The sequence below is a fragment of the Pelophylax lessonae genome, assembly GCF_965119305.1.
Source record: "Pelophylax lessonae genome assembly, chromosome: 2".
NCBI lineage: Eukaryota > Metazoa > Chordata > Amphibia > Anura > Ranidae > Pelophylax > Pelophylax lessonae.
The window spans coordinates 116,907,283-116,927,694 of NC_138769.1; the positions used below are offsets into that span (position 1 = coordinate 116,907,283).

Here is a 20,412-nt window from a genome sequence, read left to right on the forward strand (position 1 = left end):
GGCACGCACGCTGGTCACTGCATTGGGGGCACGCACGCTGATCTCTGCATTGGGGGCATGTGTACTGGTCACTACAATGAAAGGGACATGTATGCTGGTCACTACATTGAAAGGGGGCATGTATACTGGTCTCTGCATTGAAAGGGGGCATGTATACTGGTCACTACATTGAAAGGGGGCATTTATACTGGTCACTACATTGAAAGGGGGCATGTATACTGGTCACTGCATTGAAAGGGGGCATGTATACTGGTCACTACATTTAAAGGGGGCATGTATACTGGTCACTGCATTGAAAGGGGGCATGTATACTGGTCACTACATTGAAAGGGGGCATGTATATTGGTCACTGCATTGAAAGGGGGCATGTATACTGGTCACTACATTGAAAGGGGGCATGTATACTGGTCACTGCATTGAAAGGGGGCATGTATACTGGTCACTACATTGAAAGGGGGCATGTATACTGGTCACTGCATTGAAAGGGGGCATGTATACTGGTCACTACATTGAAAGGGGGCATGTACGCTGGTCACTGCATTGAAAGGGGGCCTGTACTGTGGGATTAGTGCTAGGAGGTCTGTACTGTGGGGTTTGTGCTAGGGGGCCTGTACTGTGGGGTTTGTGCTAGGGGGTCTGTACTGTGGGATTAGTGCTAGGGGGCCTGTACTGTGGGGTTTGTGCTAGGGGGCCTGTACTGTGGGATTAGTGCTAGGGGGTCTGTACTGTGGGGTTTGTGCTAGGGGGCCTGTTCTGTGGGGTTTGTGCTAGGGGGATAGTGCTTGAGGGGTTTGTGCTGGGGGGGGTCTGTACTGTGGGGTTTGTGCTTGAGGGGTTTGTGCTGGGGGGGTCTGTACTGTGGGGTTTGTGCCAGTCGGTGTATCCCATAATAGGGTGTCTCTCACAGTATATCCCATAATAGGGCCCCTGTTCCCTATTATGGGATATACTAGTACTGATGGACCCCCTTATTATGTGATATATTGGGAGAATTTGTTCACGCAAGCAAAATACAGGGGACAAAATGGGTCTATAAGGAGTGGGGCTTCTGAGAAATGGGAGGGGTCAAAATGGAAGGGCGTGGTCTTGCGCCCCACCATCTTAAAACTTCACCAGCCGCCACTGATTCCATTGTAGATTTTGCTTTATGTTTTGGATCATTGTCTTGTTGGAAGACAAATCTCCGTCCCAGTCTCAGGTCTTTTGCAGACTCCATCAGGTTTTCTTCCAGAATGGTCCTGTATTTGGCTCCATCCATCTTCCCATCAATTTTAACCATCTTCCCTGTCCCTGCTGAAGAAAAGCAGGCCCAAACCATGATGCTGCCACCACCATGTTTGACAGTGGGGATGGTGTATTCAGGGTGATGAGCTGTGTTGCTTTTACGCCAAACATAACGTTTTGCATTGTTGCCAAAAAGTTCGATTTTGGTTTCATCTGACCAGAGTACCTTCTTCCACATGTTTGGTGTGTCTCCCAGGTGGCTTGTGGCAAACTTTAAACAACACTTTTTATGGATATCTTTAAGAAATGGCTTTCTTCTTGCCACTCTTCCATAAAGGCCAGATTTGTGCAGTATACGACTGATTGTTGTCCTATGGACAGAGCCTCCCACCTCAGCTGTAGATCTCTGCAGTTCATCCAGAGTGATCATGGGCCTCTTGGCTGCATCTCTGATCAGTCTTCTCCTTGTATGAGCTGAAAGTTTAGAGGGACGGCAAGGTCTTCGTAGATTTGCAGTGGTCTGATACTCCTTCCATTTCAATATTATCGCTTGCACAGTGCTCTTTGGGATGTTTAAAGCTTGGGAAATATTTTTGTATCTAAATTCTGCTTTAAACTTCTCCCCAACAGTATCTCGGACCTGCCTGGTGTGTTCCTTGTTCTTCATGATGCTCTCTGCGCTTTAAACGGACCTCTGAGACTATCACAGTGCAGGTGCATTTATACAGAGACTTGATTACACACAGGTGGATTCTATTTATCATCATTAGTCATTTAGGTCAACATTGGATCATTCAGAGATCCTCACTGAACTTCTGGAGAGAGTTTGCTGCACTGAAAGTAAAGGGGCTGAATAATTTTGCACGCCCAATTTTTCAGTTTTTTATTTGTTAACAAAGTTTGAAATATCCAATAAATTTTGTTCCATTTCATGATTGTGTCCCACTTGTTGATTCTTCACAAAAAAATACAGTTTTATATCTTTGTTTGAAGCCTGAAATGTGGCAAAAGGTCGCAAAGTTCAAGGGGGCAGAATACTTTTGCAAGGCACTGTGTGTGTGTGTATATATATATATTTATAAAGTGTATGGTTAGCATTTATTCTAAAATGCAATAAATGGGCATGTAGCTATTCACTTTCCACTTCCCAGAGAGAAAGAGGGATAGAGAAAGAAGGGGAAAGGGGGAAGAAAATAAAGGAGGTGAGAGAGAGACAGAGAAAGAAAACAAGGAGTAAGCGAAGGAATAAAAAGAGAGAATACATGGAACAGAGAGAAAAAACAGGAGAGTGGGGGGAGGAACAAATAAAAAGAGAAAGAATAAGAGATAGAAAGACAGAGAGAGACACAAAAGAAGGGTAAAGAGAGATAAAAGGGGAAAAAAGTAGAACGAAGAGAAAGAGTGGTACATCCTAAAATGCACCATATTAGGACTTAATACTGTACTAGTGGAAGGGACAAAGGGAACGTTAAAAGCCTGTGGGTTAGGGGCGCAAATTACTTGCCTTTCCCCAGGCGCAGACAACCCACACTACGCCCCTGGGGGTACGATGTACCCAATACCCATTCACATGGGGATGCTGGGATCTGGGGGCCCCCTTGTTATCCAGATTCCGATAAGCCCCCCACCCGCAGACCCCCACAACCAGAGCCCAGGGTTGTTGGGAAGAGGCCCTTGTCCCCATCACCCCAAAGCACCCTCCCCATGTTGAGGGCAAGCAGCCTGGTATGGTTTAGGATGGGGGGCGCTCGCTCACCCCCCCCTTTCCTGGCCTGCCAGGCTGCATGCTTGGATAAGGGTCTGGTATAGATTTTGGGGGGGACCAATGCCGTTCTTTTTATTTTTCCGTGGAGTTCCCCTTTAAATCTATACCAGACCCAAAGGGGTCTGGCAACCTGCCTTTGGCCAAAAAGGCAACCTGCCTTTGGCCAATCATGGCTCTGACAGGACGTTGTGCTGTGATTGGCCAAAGCATACAGGTCAGGTGCATGCTTTGGCCAATCACAAGCACCTAATGCACTGCAATCGTCCAGTGCATTATGGGGCGCTCATCGAAGGGCGAACACAAGAACACCCGACGTTTGAGTCGAACATACGTTTGACTTTGTCAGGAAAGGCTTCGCCATAGCACAGATGGTGCTTCCAGATGAACGCTTATGCATATGCGTGAACATGTAAACGCGCATGCGAGAATGAGAACATGCACTCGCAGATGCACATCTGGCACCAAACAGCCTATTTAAATAGAGCTTCAGCACTGGCTAATTGCTGTTTGTTCTACAGTGTTCTGTGTTGTCCCTGCATTCCTGATTCCTGCATTTGACCTCTGATCTTGACCCGGCTTGCTTCCGACCAGGGCCGATCCTGGGCGGGTGCACGGGATGCACCGCACCCAGGCGCCGCGAGCTGAGGCGAAGGAGGGGCACTGAAGCTCCAGTGGCAGAGTCCTCCCCTCCTCCAGCGGCAGTGGCGTACCAGCGGGCGGGGGGTGTGTATGGCCGGTGTCCTGCCCGCATCTCAGTGTGAAGGAGAAGGCAGCTCCTTCAGTCCACGCTGCTCGCGGGAAGAAGGTGAGTGCCCGTGTGTGTGTGTGTGTGTGTGTGTGTGTGTGTGTGTGCTGTATAGGAGGGGGATGGGATAGCTGCATGTGGAGGAATTCATCTTTCCCTATTCTTCCTGCAGCCACTGAATGTCTGATTCTCCTCCTCTCAGCGGCTGCAGGAAGAATAGGGAAAGGTCAATTCATCTATATGCAGCTATCCCATCCCCCTCCTATACAACTTCTTTTGCTGTCCCCCCAGTGCTCTCCAGCCCCCCCTCCCAGTGCCTTTAACCCCCACTTCAGTGCTCCTACCCCCCCATTGCTCCTAACCCCCCCTTTCTCAGTGCTCTTAAACCCCCCTCAGTGCTCTTAGCCCCCCCCTCAGTGCTCTTAACTCCCCCTCAGTGCTTTTAGCCCCCCCTCAGTGCTCTTAGCCCTCCCCAGTGCTCTTAACTCCCCCTCAGTGCTCTTAGCTCCCCTTCAGTGCTCTTATCTCCCCTTCAGTGCTCTTAGCCCCCCTCAGTGCTCTTAACCCCCCTCAGTGCTCTTAACCCCCCAGTGCTCTTTAGCCCCCCCGATGCACCAGCTCCCCACAGTGCTTTTCATCTCACCCCCATGCTCTCTGGCTCCCCCAGTGCTCTCCACCCCCCTGTGCTCCCTGGCTCCCCCCTCAGTGATTTCCAGTTCCCCCCAGTTTTCTCCAGTTCCCCCCTCCCCCATGCTCTCCATCCCCCTGGTTTTCCCTGCCCCCCCCCAGTGCTCCCTGTTCCCCCCTTAGTGCTCTCCACCCCCTGCGCCTTCCAACCCCCCTGCAATGCTTTCCAAACCCCCCCTTAATTCTTTACAGTCCCCCCATTCCCCCCTGCCCTTCAGCTCCTCCAGTGCTCTCTGCTTCCCTTGTGCTCTCTGGCCCCCCTAGTGCTCTTCTATCTTCTATCATGTCTGCAGTCTTTGACCTTCTCTTGTATCACGTCCGCAGTTTCTGACCTTCTCTTGTATCATGTCCTCAGTCTTTGACCATCTCTTGTATCAGGTCCGTAGTCTCTGACTATCTCTTGTAATATGTCTGCAGTCTCTGACCATCTCCTGTACCATGTCCTCAGTCTCTGACCATCTCCTGTTCCATGTCCTCAGTCTCTGACCATCTCCTGTATCATGTCCTCAGTCTCTGACCATCTCTTGTATCATGTCCTCAGTCTCTAACCATCACTTGTATCATGTCCTCAGTCACTGACCGTCTCCTGTATCAGGTCCGTAGTCTCTGACTATCTCTTGTATCATGTCTGCAGTCTCTGACTATCTCCTGTACCATGTCCGCAGTCTCTGACCATCTCCTTTAGCAAGTTTCCAATCTCTTACTCAAACTTAAACACATTTCTAATAATATTAGCTATCTGTTTATGCCAAAGGTAGGACTGTGCAGGGGAGGCAGTGAGTGCAAAAGGGGGAACTGTGATTAGAGAGACAGGGGGGCAGACTGCAAGGGGCACTGTGATGGGGGGTGTAAAATGTGTGCCATAAATATTCTTGAAAACATTACAAATTTTTGTTGGTGTTTTTACATTTTAAAGTTGGGGGGGGGGGGCCAGATATAGGATCCGCCCCGGGTGCCAAATGCTCTAGGTACGCCACTGCATAGTGGGCATGTCCCGCTGTGACACGGAGCTTGAGTGTAAAAAGCCGGGCGACCACTGTAACAAATTCCCGTCCCCTTGACCGGCTCCTTTGATAGGCGGCACACTGATCCAATGCCGGGAAATTAAATCAGTATGATGTGTATCATAGCAGCCGGTCTAGGAGGCAGGACTTTGTTACAGTGGCTGCCCGGGAAATTCAAAAGCTCTGTGACACAGCGGGAGATCACAGCTCTGTAATCTGGGCAAAGGTAAGCTACATTAGGTGGTCACTGTTAAGGCTCCATTTGGTGGGCACTCGTAAGCTGCATTTGGTGGGCTCTGGTAAGCTGAATTTGGTAGGCACTAGTAATCTGCATTTGGTGGGCTCTGGTAGGCTGCATTTGGTGGGGACTGGTAAGATGCATTTGGTGGGCACTGGTAGGCTGAATTTGGTGGGCACTGGTAAGCTGCATTTGGTGGGCCCTGGTAGGCTGCATTTGATGGGCTCTGATAAGCTGCATTTGGTGGGCACTGGTAGGCTGCATTTGGTGGGCACTGGTAACCTGCATTTGGTGGGCACTGGTAAGCTACATTTAGTGGGCTCTGGTAAGCTGCATTTGGTGGGCACTGGTAGGCTGCATTTGGTTGGCACTGGTAAGCTGCATTTGGTGGGCTTTGGTAGGCTGCATTTGGTGGGCACTGATAAGGCTGCATTTGGCGGGCACTGGTAATCTGCATTTGGTGGGCACTGGTAAGCTGCATTTGGTGGGCACTGGTAGGCTGCATTTGGTGGGCTCTGGTAGACTGCATTTGGTGGGCACTGATGAGGCTGCATTTGGTGGGCACTGATGAGGCTGCATTTGATGGGCACTGATGAGGCTGCATTTGGTGGGCACTGATGAGGCTGCATCAATACATTGATCTCTTGTATCATATCCGCAGTCTCTCACCATCTCTTGTATCAAGTCTGCAGTCTCTTACCATCTCCTGTCTGGGGGCTCTGTCTAACAGACTCTCTAACAGATGCCCTCTTTATGTCCATTAGAGAGACACCCCCCCCCCCCCCATCCAGTTCCCATTAGAGTACTCTGCTTCTCTTACTGTAATTTGTTTATTGTTAAGAGATCGTGGGAGGGTCCCGGGGTAAGGAAGACTTCTTAGGGGAGCATCTCTGTGTTTGAGCCATTGCCATAGAAACATTTGTAAAGGGGAGGAGTTAGGAAGATGACCACACCCATGTGGGGGCGCCAGAAAAATTTCTGCACCCAGGCGTCTGTGACCCTAGGATCGGCCCTGCTTCCGACCATTATGTCTGCTACTTGTCCTGACCCCTGGCTTCACCTCGGATTTTGTCTCTGCCTGCTGCACCTGTTGATCCTTCATCCGTTACCAACTCTGCCTGTGACCTGACTACGCTGCTGTCTGTGGTATATGCCTGATCTGTCTGTCTGTTACCAACCCAGCTCGCCTGACCCTGCTTCCAGCTCTTCCAGCCTGATACAGCTCCTTCGGTCCAGCTCAGCATCTTCTGGCACCTGCTTCCTGCTATGCATCCACAGCCTGTCATCAGCCAAGCCGAGCCAGTCTGCCTGCTTCCAGCTATCCTGGTGGCAAGTCTATCCACACAGATTTCTGGACTGATCATAGGTGCTCTTACCCCACTGTGCTCCAGTGGCTACTGTCTCACCAAAAGCCAGAGCTGTACGAGAGGCCTTCCTCCACACGTCAGGCTCACCAACCAGGTACGTGACAGACTTGAACATCCAGCTCATCCCTAATCACAATGGCTAAATCTGTGTCTGTAGTGCATGTTCAACCCTTAATACCAGAAATAGTAACATGTTATTAGATTTTTATTCCAGGAGTATATAAAGAGTTTGACAATTCTAAAGAAATGCTTAAATAATGAATGAAAATTTAACGAAACCCATTAAATTTTAGGTGACTAAAATGTTCTGGAGATTTTAGTCTACTAAAACGTACTGGAGATTTTAGTCTACTAAAATACCACTAAAACTAAAACAATTCAGACGACTAAAACTAAAATTGCATTTTAGTCAAAAGACTATAACTAAAACTAAATCAAAATTTGATGTCAAAATGAATACTGGCAGGAAAGAGGCAGACGGGCTCACTCCTGTGTAGAAAGCTGCAAGCAGTGCCCGGCCATCTTTGTTGATGTGTAGGACATCCCAGGCTTCCTTCGCGTGCCAGCAGAAATATGACCACGTGCCATGTCTGGCACACACGCCGGGGGTTGCTGACCCCTGAGCTATAAAATATCTTCAAAATACAGAAGTCAAGTTGAATGTAACTAACTACCACTAGATATTAAATGTTTACATGCAGTGGTTTTGCCTTCAAAGATTTTTAACTTTGACTTCTCCAGGAGAATCAATTCATCAGCATAGCCATCATTCCCCCTTACAAGTCAGAACCCTCTCTTATTCTGGAAGTTTCTAATTACCGTATTTATCGGCGTATAACACGCACTTTTTCCTCCTAAAATATGGAGGAAAAAGCAACAGTGCGTGTTATACGCCTATATAAAAAAAAAAAAACGCCGGGAAGCAGTGCCGAGAGGTAGAAGTGGGCGGGCCGGGCCGAGGAGAAGGAAGGACGAGCTGTCATCGTAAGTCCCGCCTCCTATGCTGAGACATATGACGTCTATCATAGGCGCCGGATCTTCCGATGACAGCGATAGCTCCTCCTTCCTTCTCCTCGGCCCTGCCCGTCCCCTTTTACCTCTTGGCGCTGCTTTCTGGCCTTTTTTAAAATTGATTCGTATAGTGTCACTGGTGCTGGCGAGGCTGCATTTAAGGGCACTGCGCTGGCGAGGCTGCATTTATGGGCACTGCGCTGGCGAGGCTGCATTTAAGGACACTGCGCTGGCGGGGCTGCATTTTTGGGCACTGCGTTGGCGAGGCTGCATTGATGGACACTACGCTGGCGAGGCTGCATTGATGGACACTGCGCTGGCGAGGCTGCATTCATGGGCACTGCGCTGATGAGGCTGCATTCGTGGGCACTGCGCTGATGAGGCTGCATTTGTGGGCACTGGTGAGACTGCATTTGATTAAAAAAAATGTTCTGAGTTCAAAGCTGTTTATTTTTAATTTCAGCTTTTTCCTGAAATTTCTCTCCTAAAATGTAGGTGCATGTTATACGCCGATAAATACGGTACTCTCTGTGCTGGCCAACATCTCAGCCCCTCTGGGAGAAGAATGAAGGGAATACTGTTCTTCAAACTTTAAGGGGGTTGGCCAGTCTGAGAAGAAAATGGCTTGGTGTCTATGGGAGTTAACAATGCCCTATCATTGATATTAGTGGCAGTGGGGGGGGGGGGGTGTTATTGTGGAAAGAAATAGTGCCCCATTATTGGTTTCAGTGGTAAGAATCAGCCCCATTCATTGGTGTCAGTGGGAGGAATAGTGCCCCATCATTGGTATCAGTGGAAGAATAGTGCCACATCAAAAGTATCAGTGGACAGAATAGTGCCCCATCATTGGTTTCAGTGGGAGGAATAGTGCCCCATCATTGGTATCAGTGGAAGAATAGTGCCACATCAAAAGTATCAGTGGACAGAATAGTGCTCCATCATTGATTTCAGTGGTAAGGATAAGCCCCGTCATTGGTGTCAGTGGGAGGAATAGTGCCCCATCATTGGTATCAGTGGAAATAATAGTGCCTCATCAAATGTATCAGTGGAAAGAATAGTGCCCCATCATTGGTGGCAGTGGTAAGAATAATGCCCCGTCATTGGTGTCAGTAGGAGGAATAGTGCCCCATCATTGGTGTCAGTGGAAAGCATACTGCCCCATCATTGGTGTCAGTGTGAAGAATAGTGCCCCATCATTGGTGTCAGTGGGAGGAATAGAGCTCTATTGTTGGTATCAGTGACAGGAATTGTGGGCCATTGTTGGTGTCAGTGGGAGGAAATGTGCATTGTATTAGTGGGAGGAACAGTGTCCCAAGGGCCAGACAAAGGCAAGCAGAGGGCCACATTTTGGAGACCAATGCTATAGAGTGTAACTTGAGTCTTTTTGGGCTGCTGACATCACATCCAAAATGGTGGTACCCCGCAGCAGTCTCAGGCTTTTAGATGTTAACCAGATAAATGAACATGCCTAAATAAGCATTAAATTCCTATATCATGTTATGGGAAGATTGTTGTTGAAATCAAAGGTCTGGCAACAGAGTCTCTTTCAAATGAACATTAAAAATCACGCAACCACCTTAAAGCAGTTAGTGTTCTCTTTGATCCTGAAGCTGGTCATAGACATTCGAGAATGATCATATGTACATGAGTGAGTAGATATATGTGTGTATTCAGATGCTGTACATGCAAGAACATAAACATTACAAATGGAATTGAGAGGTAAATCATATGTGGTTGAATAATATGACAGAATATTTTGGACAACAGCTGTCTAATGTCTATGGCTCTCATATGTAGTAGTAGAAGGGTGTGAAATTAGGACTTTATTTTGCTAAGCATTACTTGGTATTTCAGATAAAATCTTAAAAAAAGTGTTATTTTTTAAAAACATTTCACATACAATTTTCTCACCATTTGAAAGGAAGTGGAAACGCATGCAGCAGGCAATACAGTTACTGAAACTGCAATGTAGCATTGCCAGATTGTTTTTTTATACATGAAGGATGAACAGTGCTGCTCTGCTACTAATCCTTATGTTGGCAGGCTTATCTCTTGCTTGTGAGTATATAGTAACTCTATTGTAACAGATCTAACTATTCAATTTTTTCTTACATGTGAATATTAAGTAAGACTGCTTCCAGAGCCACAAAGTCTAAACCAGTGGTGGAAGAGATATAACACATAGACAGTGTGACCAGGCTAGAAAAATCACCTAAATGCGTTTTTGCCAAACAGCCCGTGTTTTACCAGCCTAACTGATTTAACTCAGATATAACCCTAGTATTATTATTGTTATTTTTTTTTTTTTTAGATGAACTGGAAACTATAATTGAACATAACAAAAGCCACAAATGCTAAATGTGCAAAATTTCTGACCATCTGTGATTCCTGGGACAGATCCAGGGGAGACTTACTATGTCTTACTATCTAGACTATACTCTTCCACATTTCTATAAAAAAGAATGTGTACACCAAAAATTATTGTCAGAATTTGGAATATTTGATGTCACATCCTGCATCCTTATGTTAAAAAAAAAATGAATACGCACACCACAACTTAATAGTTAGACATAGAAATATTTAATGTTATACCCCGTGTCCTATAAAAAAGAATGTATAGACCACAAAGTGATTTTTAGATATAGAACTAATTATATAATGTGTCCCTGTATGAAAAAAGAATATGCACACCACGCACTATTAGCCATGGAAATAAATAATATAATCTCCCACATTCTTATAATAAAAAAAGAATGTGTGCAACACAAAATTAATATTCGTTTTAATAAAGTGCATATAGCATAGTGACTTAATTTTATATTGACATTATAGAAAAGCAAATGCATTACACATACTGCACATAGCAATGTGAATGTTGTACTGAATTAGTTGACCCACATGTGATATATCTGTTTAATTAGGCTGTGAATTCTAAAAAATTGTTTTTTTTAGTGGATACAGTGTGTGATCTTCCCATATTCTTTATTTGGATGACATAAGTGTACCTTGGTATGGATGTGAAAAACACTTGCGCCAATAATTTAGTGATATAAATGTGATCAGGTGTAACAATGGGATTGCTGCTGTGGACAACCCCTAAGGGTGAGCGATAAAAAATAAATGTAATACGAAAATATTACCCACAGCGCATATCCTTGAGTAAAATAATGATGTGCTAAGTAATAGTATGTGATACTAAATAAAAGAATATATGATTTGCTCTTATAGTTGTAATAAAGAACTTTTGGCTGCTATTAATAGTAATGATCCGTGTATGCTCTATTTGCATGCACCCTATGAAGTGCTAAACCCCTGCTTATTGTGACTTTGCAGTCATATGCCAAAAGGATATATACATCAGTGTAAAAGATATCAAGTGGAAAATTATACAATAATTATATATAAAAAAAACATATAGTGCAGAAAAATACTAGTACTAAAAAATTACTAGTGCAAAAAATTGTGAAAATAGTTTGCTGTGATTGGTGTCCAAATAATATATGGAAATTAGTGTCCAAATAGTCCAAAAAAGGCCAAAAATAAACTTTCGTAGCTTCAGTGACGGTGTTGAAAAAACAATCAGTGCAATAGTGGTGTCACCCTCCCTGCTCCTGTGTAATAAGGTAGGCAATTCAAACTCACCAGACGGTGTTGACCCCCAATGTCTTACGACAAATGGGTCAGTAGAGCTTTGTGTGGTGGTATCCAGCGGGGTCCCAGCCTTCCGTGTCCGGGTGGTCCTGGATGCTCCTATTAATGGTGTGTTAGAGCAAAAGAATTGCACTCTTCATAGTGGTGACTGTGATGGTGACTCTCAGCCAAACATGTCGACCACCAGAGCTTGCAGTGTGTATGTATGTCTGGAGTGCAGAGGATCTGTGCAGAGACACAGCTGAAAAGTGTTACTAAAAAGAATGCAGCACAGACCAAAAACACAGAACATTATCAGCTAACAAGATCTAAAGAGTTGTGAGCTGTACGGTCCTGGAAAGAGGCTGCAGTGGTCCTTAACCACTCACTGCTCCAATTCCACAATTGTCTGGTAAGAGGCAGTATGTGGTGGCTGGGATTACACTCTGTATATGTCGATCAAACACCTGGGTGGATGACCTTATAATGTCTGTAACATCTGTAATTATTGTACTGATGAACTATTGATAGCGTTTATCATCATCCTGTATGCCTACATCTTCGAGTAATTGAATATATGTGGACTGTTGGGATTTTTTCTCAAATTGTAGCGCAACTCTTTTTTATTTACTTCATAGTGTAGTATAAATGAAATCCGTGTTTATTTAAAAAATGGTAACAAAAAATGTGGCAAAGTATAAAATTAATAGTAATAAAATACTCATAAAACGGTGGTACAAAGGCAAATGTACGGAACCGCTCAGCAATACCGAGGAAACCGTGCAGGCCGCCTATGAAGGTCTGCCCGCTTATGACACGGGGCTTCCGGGTAGTATACAGTGTGCGTTCCACGTACCACTAGAGCGAGGCTGCGTGCGTCTCAACTTGACGCGTTTCGTCATCAAAAAGTGACGTCTTTGGAAGTTGCTTGATATCTTTGTCACTGATGTATATATCCTTTTGGCATATGAATGCAAAGTCACAATAAGCACGGGTTTAGCACTTCATAGGGTACATGCAAATAGAGCTTACACGGATCATTACTATTAATAGAAGACAAAAGTTCTTTATTACAACTATAAGAGCACATCATATATTCTTTTATTTAGTATCACATACTATTGCTTAGCACATCATTATTTTACTCAAGGATATGCGCTGTGGGTAATATTTTAGTATTAAATTTATTTTTTATAAGTGTACCTTGCACCATTCATTTGCTTCCCAAACTTCTGTACAGAACAATTCCGAAAGTTCTTCAGGAGCATATAGAAGGCACATGGTTGTCAAGACACAAAAGTAGTAATGGGTGGATGGAAGTACACTAAATCTATCTATATATATTTAAAATGTTTTTGTTTAGCCTGCGGGCTGAACCAACACAATCCTACAGATTCCTGCATCCCTGATAGATAGGCAGCAACAGAAGCTATCAGGATACCCAAACAGCAGTTGCAACTGAGTAGATGCAGCTGACAATTTTCTGTTGGCACATTCGATTTTACAGTCATAGGATGTTGGATGGGAGGGTAGAGAAAAGACTATCCATGGAACAAATTTTGGCCAGTTCATCAAGATTTAGAGGATCCAGGAGAGGACAAAGGCATATCAAGCAAGTTACTTTATGAGTTTTAAATGAGGGTGCACTGTAATCACTAGTTTAGGGCCAGTGTATACCTAAATGATCTTACCAAGCATGGCAATATTTAAATATCTCATTCTGTGCTTACAGTCATAGGATGTTGGATGGGAGGGTAGAGAAAAGACTACCCATGGAACAAACTTTGGCCAGTTCATCAAGATTTAGAGGATCCAGGAGAGGACAAAGGCAAATCAAGCAAGTTACTTTATGAGTTTTAAATGAGGGTGCACTGTAATCACTAGTTTAGGACCAGTGTATACTTAAATGATCTTACCAAGCATGACAATATTTAAATATCTCATTCTGTGCTAAATTTAAGAATTTTGCCCCCCCCCCCCCAAAAAAAAATAAAAAAAATAAACATTATGCGCTCTTTACCTCTGGTCTCCTTTCTATGCTGCATATATATACTTATAAACCCAGAGAATCCAGCATTGTCCTCTTTTCCAGCGCTGCTCTCCAGGACTTGGTGCACGCACATCTGTTATAGATTGCACCTAAGCCTCTTCCGATGCGTGACGTGGGTATCCCAGGGGCTGCAGGCTGCTGGAGCTATGACATTCTCACCTAGGTATTTTTCAAAAAAGAAATTGTGCATGTATGAAACAAAGGGGGAATGAGCAATATTAGGTAAAGTAAAAGTAGAAAAAGAATGTTACGCAGTCTTACATTCTGTTCTTACCCTCATATAATTATAATAGTACACTTTACTTCATAAAGTGCCTGCTGTGAGCCATTCTCCATACTTCAGTGGGATGTTTATCCAATAAGGCATTTTCAGACCTGTAAGGGTCATAATTTCTGGTGAGGATCCAATTCCCACACTTGGGAATGGAGAACGTTTTTGGGTGACCAGTCACAACACCGATACTATTATAAATCCAGGATTGGAACAATTTTTTTTAATAACTGGTTAGTGGGACTACCATCATTATTTCTTTTGAATATAGCACGTTGCACTTCAGATTATGCATGACGGAATGGACTGATTGGTGGTCAATCACATGAATTTGTTTAATTCATCTATCATTTTGAAGCACTGTTTGCACTTTTATGAATATATGGATTATACCTAATCAATTTATTTTTGGAGTATAGTTTTTACACTTTATCTTGTGATATGCACTTATACATTTGGGTGTGGGCAGCGCAACATTTTTTCCTTTTCTTTTAGATACTGTTTATGAATTTATTGTTTGCATCTAGCATTTGTTTCGGCACTTACCCACTTTATGAAGTCATGTGTAGTGTACTATTATATTTATATGAGGGTAGAAGCACAATTTCTAGCAATATCAGCACAACATTCTTTTTCATGGTCGATATTGTAATATGCGATATTGTGAGTGCAGCTATTGTGATTATTGTGTATTGATCAGCACTATTGAGATTTTCTTTGCACTGAGCGCTGATAGTACTGTTTTAAAAGTAAAAGTAGAAGAATGAATGTTCACTTTAAGGATGATCCTATGAGGCAAAAACAAGTTACTGAAACAGAATTAAGTGTGCAGAATAACAGAAAATATTGTATGCAGAAATATTGCAATCTAGAAAAAAAAAGTGCTATCTTCTGTTTTATATACTGTACTTAGCTGGCACTTTCATTTTTTGCCTTGTAAAACTGACACTGGAACACCAAATAAATTCTCTAAATTGTGGGAGCCATGGCTGGCGGTTCCTGGACAGGCCCCATTCTCTCTGATTTTGTTCAGGTTGTTGCAGTGTTGAATCTAAACCCATTGAGGGTGATGATTACCTCTTTCACATGGCCATATTGTGAGTTCACCCGTGCATCTAAATAAAAGCAACCAATATATTATCTATTTTGCTTATATAACCTATGTATGCAGGCAGAAAGTTGTTTAAATTGTTTCCCCCCTTTTTTTCATTTGCCCAGTGAGGGGCAACTTCTCCCGAACTTTTAATCTTGTCAAAATCTTCTGTTATTATTTGAATGTTCATGAGAACTATGATTGACGTCTTAGTATAATGTTTCGCTGACCTCTATATGATTATGTGCACAAGGTACTCTTTTTCTAGTGCACTACTCAGGTTTATAGAACCAAAGTTATACCATTATGGGAGGTCTTCTTATGATCTGAATGTTTATGGCTCATTTGTATGTTTTGTTTTTCTTTCCCTTTTTTTGTATTTCGGAACAAAGACTGCCTGCTTAAATTGCATTTCCTGAGACAAATTAATAAAATGGGGTCAAAGGTAGTGGGTGCTGCAGCAACAGCCTTCTGAAGACTGGACAAACCCACTGTGGATCATCAATTACCATTTGTGGTGTGCTGGCAAATACGTACCCAAAAAGTAGGACACACCAACTCATTACTGGTTATACTCTTTTATGAAAATGTCAGTAGAATTATGTACATACATGTAGGTAAGGCATCCCAAAATCCACAGCACCGCTCTATACCTGTGCCTCTCACTACCTATGTACAACCAGGGTACTGGCCGACAGGGCTCGACTTTGCTCACAAATAGAAGATTTAGATATGTGGTAAGTATAGTAGGGTGTGCAAACTTAAATTGTATTAAAGTGGCTGCATCTAGGATTTCAAACCGTTTTGGAATAAATAATCAATGAAAAATAAGCTAGTGCACTCAGTGATATGCAATATAAGAACACAATAATGTGCATACATTCAAAGTGCAGTAAAAAAACACTTTAAAGCATATTGGTGAATGTGCAACAACACAATATTAAGAAATAGTGTCATGCATATTAATCATACACAATGTGAATAAATCTAAAAAAAGTCCACAAATTAGTGACAAGTGAATCATCACTGATGCATTCCTAATAGTAAGAATGTCTCTTAATGTAGGTCAGAAGATTCCAACTTCCCATATTTCACCACATCCAAGGTAAATGTGTTTCACTATTTAATAAATAAATACATGTGATAATATGGTTCAACAATAAAAAAATATGAAATAAGTCCATAAATTCCAAATGAGTGATAATAGTACTAGATAAGCCCCTTAGGGTAAATATTATAAAGTCCACGTGTAAAAACAAATAATAGTGCTGTGATCAATTTATTCCAAAATACACCTCCATGATTATAAGGATCCACCACCAGATATACAAGCCTCTCACCTCAGTATCTGACCCAGGAGCCACCCAGGGTCAGAAACAGCAGTCCCCTGCAGGGGTGATATAAAGCCAGCAAAACGATATCTCAGGCGAGTCCAGGATCATGAAGCCCATAAATCCATAAAACCGGATAAATATGAGGACAGAAAACAAACACAATCTAGTCCCACAATAGGGGTCCCTTGCTGAAGAAGTCACAGCCCTTAGCGCCAACGTAACGTGTACAGGGGGGCGGAGCCGTGCTGCAGACATCACTCCTTTCCTCTCTCGCTTGGAGACTTGTTTGTTTGCCTTGCCTGACTCCATTGAATGTATTGCAAGTACCCCTTTCTTCAAATAAACGTTTGCTGATTGATTTATAGACAGAGAGCACTAGATTGTGTCTGTTTTCTGTCCTCATATTCATCCGGTTTTATGGATTTATGGGCTTCGTGATCCTGGACTCGCCTGAGATATTGTTTTGCTGGCTTTATATCACCCCCTGTAGGGGACTGCTGATTCTGACCCTGGGTGGCTTTTTTTTTGTGTAGTGGGATCCCAATTTAGTGTTTGCAGCTTTATCACAGATTTATTAAGAAGAAAACCATATTTTATACTACGTGGTGATATACTAAGTGTGGGACAACACTGTGGTTCATGTACCTTTTCCAGTGATTGGATGTAGTTTATATGCTGCATGTCAGTGGGGAGTCGGTAAGGAGCCATCACACTTCAGTTTATGGGTCACGTGGTGATATATAGGAAGTTGAAATCTGCTGACCTACATTAAGAGACATTCTTACTATTAGAAATTCACTTGTCACAATTCTTTGGACTCTTTTTAGATTTATTCACATTGTGTTTGATTAATATGCATGACACTATTTGTTAATATTGTGTTGTTATACGTGGTTCATCATTCACCAATATGCTTTAAGGTGTTTTTTACTGCACTTTGAATTTATGCACATTATTGTGTTCTTATATTGCATATCACTGAGCGCACTAGCTTATTTTTCAGAAGATATAGATGAATGAAGGGCACATTTTTTTTTCAGCTGCCAATAGAGTGACTGCATCATGGCCGGACTGGGAATAAAAACCAGCCCGGGAAATAATTTCATACAAGCCCCATAGCATTATTATACCAGCCCAAAAGCATAACATCATTATTTTCTTGTTCATAAAAGGGAAAACCATGCATTTTAAAGCACATTTGAAGAGTGTATTATTTATAGATAAGACAGATATGAAAGCATATAGGGCTTTATAAGAGCAAATGCTGGTTAAAAGTGGTAAAAGTGCGGACATGGTACAGGAGGTGGTCAGAGGCTGTGCGGACATGGTACAGTAGGATGTTTCAGAGGCTTCGACATGGTACAGGAGAACATGTCAGAGGCTGTGCGGACATGGTACAGGAGGACGTGTCAGAGGCTACGGACATGGTACAGGTGGACATGTCAGAGGCTGTGGACATGGTACAGGAGGACATGTCAGAGGCTGGGGACATGGTACAGGAGGACATGTCAGAGACTGTGGACATAGTACAGGAGGACATGTCAGAGGCTGCAGACATGGTACAGGAGGACATGTCAGAGGCTGTGCGGACATGGTACAGGAGGACATGTCAGAGATTGCAGACATAGTACAGGAGGAGATGGTCCGAGGCTGTGGACACAGTACAGGAGGAGATGTTCAGAGGCTGCGGACACAGTACAGGAGGAGATGGTTAGAGGCTACAGACACGGTACACTAGGAGATGGTCAGAGGCTGCAGACACGGTACAGGAGGACATGTCAGAGGTTGCGGACATGGTACTGGAGGACATGTCAGAGGCTGTGCGGACATGGTACAGGAGGACATGTCAGAGACTGCAGACACAGTACAGGAGGAGATGGTCAGAGGCAGCGGACACGGTACAGGAGGAGATAGTAAGAGGCTGCGGACGTGGTACAGGAGGAGATGTCAGATGCTGTGGACATGGTACAGGAGATACAGCGGCTAGGGACAAGGTACAGGAGATGCAGGGGCTGCGGACATAGTACAGGAGATGCAGGGGCTGCGGAATTGGTACAGGAGATGTCAGAGGCTGCGGACCTGGTAGAGGAGGACATGTCAGAGACTGCAGACACAGTACAGGAGGAGATGGTCAGAGGCTGGGGACACGATACAGGAGGAGATGGTCAGAGGCTGCGGACACAGTAAAGGAGGAGATGGTCAGAGACTGCGGAAATGGTACAGGAGATGCCAGAGGCAGCGGACATGGTACAGGAGGACATTTTCAGAGGCTGCAGACATGGCACAGGAGGAGACGTCAGATGCTGCGGACATGGCACAGGAAATTCAGCGGCTATGGACATGGTACAGGAGATGCAGGGGCTGTGGACATAGTACAGGAGATGCAGGGGTTGCGGACTTGGTACAGGAGGAGATGTCAGAGGCTGCGGGCATGGTACAGGAGATGCAGAGGCTGCGAGCATGGTATAGGAGATGCAGAAGCTGCGGACCTGGTACAGGAGGAGATGGTCAGAGGCTGCGGACATGGTACAGGAGATCACTGGAAACAACAAGCAAACACAAGGGTGCACCGGCCTATTGCAGTATACTTTAGAAGGTTTATTAAAAAGAAAAGTTAAAATACGAGTTCTTGATAAAAACATATCAAACAAGGAACGCAGTCCTCAGCATTAATATCCAAGGACTCAGGGGTCTCTGTTTACATTTAGCATATACAATGCACCGGTCAGGACCTCTATACCTAGGTTTACCTCCCTTGCATTGCAAAGCCCTTTTGCCCTCCTCCCCACCTTTGTAACATTAACACACATATTTATTATTATCATCATCTTTGTTCATATTCCTTCATGTTTTTATAAATTTTTAAAAAAATAATTTTGCATTACTGACCATTTATTCTGATCGATTTATTCACCTCCACTTGGGGGTGGCACCCTCTATACTACATTGGACCTATCATTGTATATTGACGATGTGGGCGGGCACCTCATGCACACGCCCCCTTTAGGAGGAGTGTCCACTCCCATCTGTGTCTGGCTGTAACAGCCATTGTCTAATATATAAAGCAAGGGCTTAGACATGCAGTTTAGGCTCTGAGGAAGAGGCTAAGCCTCGAAACGCGTAAGCCTTCACGACATCAGGGGACGGCTCGTTTGTGAGTATTTTAACTTTTCTTGTTAATAAACCTTCTAAAGGATAATGCACTAGGCCGGTGCGCCCTTGTGTTTGCTTGTTGTTTCCAGTGATTCCAGACTCCCCTGGTCGTGTACGCGGCAGCAAGGCCGAAGATTTTCCTGGGTTGCAGTGTCAATAGCTCTAAAACAGCTGCAAGATCACAGCTGAGGTGTATAGAGGCTTACACTACTCAAAGCGCAGGGAACTGGTGCTTCGCGCCAAACATTTATGTGATGGTACAGGAGATATCAGAGGCTGCAGACATGGTACAGAAGGACATGTCAGAGACTGCAAACGTGGTTTAGGAGAACATGTCAGAGGCTGTGGACATGGTACAAGAGGACAGGTCAGATGCTGCGGACATGGTACAGGAGATTCAGAGGCTGCAGACATGGTACAGGAGGGGATGTCAGTGGCTGTGGGCATGATACAGGGTATACAGAGGCTGCGGTCATGGTATAGAAGATACAGAGGCTGTGGGCATGGTACAGGAGATACAGAGTGATACTTACTGTATTACTCTGGGTTAAATTACTTCTGGATCCCCTTGACCCCTCTGGAGTGGTCCCCCCTCTTAGGCAGACCCCTGGGCGGATGCTTGAGTATTCACGATACTGTTTTTCCAGAAGTATTCTGCCCAGCAGCTCCACTTGGTCAGCACACTGGATCCTCCTGCAGCACAGCTCAACCTCTGGTCCCTAGGCCGACTGCCTGGACCACCTTCCTCAGCAACAGGAGGAGAGACAGCCCTTACCCTCCTCTGGGGACCTGGCTTCCCGCCCAAAGACACCCTGTCACATGCCCCCTTCCTATTTATGT

At 44.3% G+C, this 20,412-nt stretch overlaps 1 protein-coding gene across 1 annotated transcript in view; it reads left to right on the top strand.

Moving 5' to 3' along the window:
* The first annotated feature begins 9,971 nt into the window (after positions 1–9,971).
* Positions 9,972–20,412, top strand: part of LOC309548471 (uncharacterized protein) — a 96,265-nt gene continuing 85,824 nt past the window's right edge. Inside the window, exon 1 of the mRNA XM_082248416.1 lies at positions 9,972–10,099. Within this exon, the coding sequence (XP_082104542.1) occupies positions 10,045–10,099 (55 nt within the window). The 5' untranslated portion in view covers positions 9,972–10,044. The remainder of the gene's footprint in view (positions 10,100–20,412) is intronic.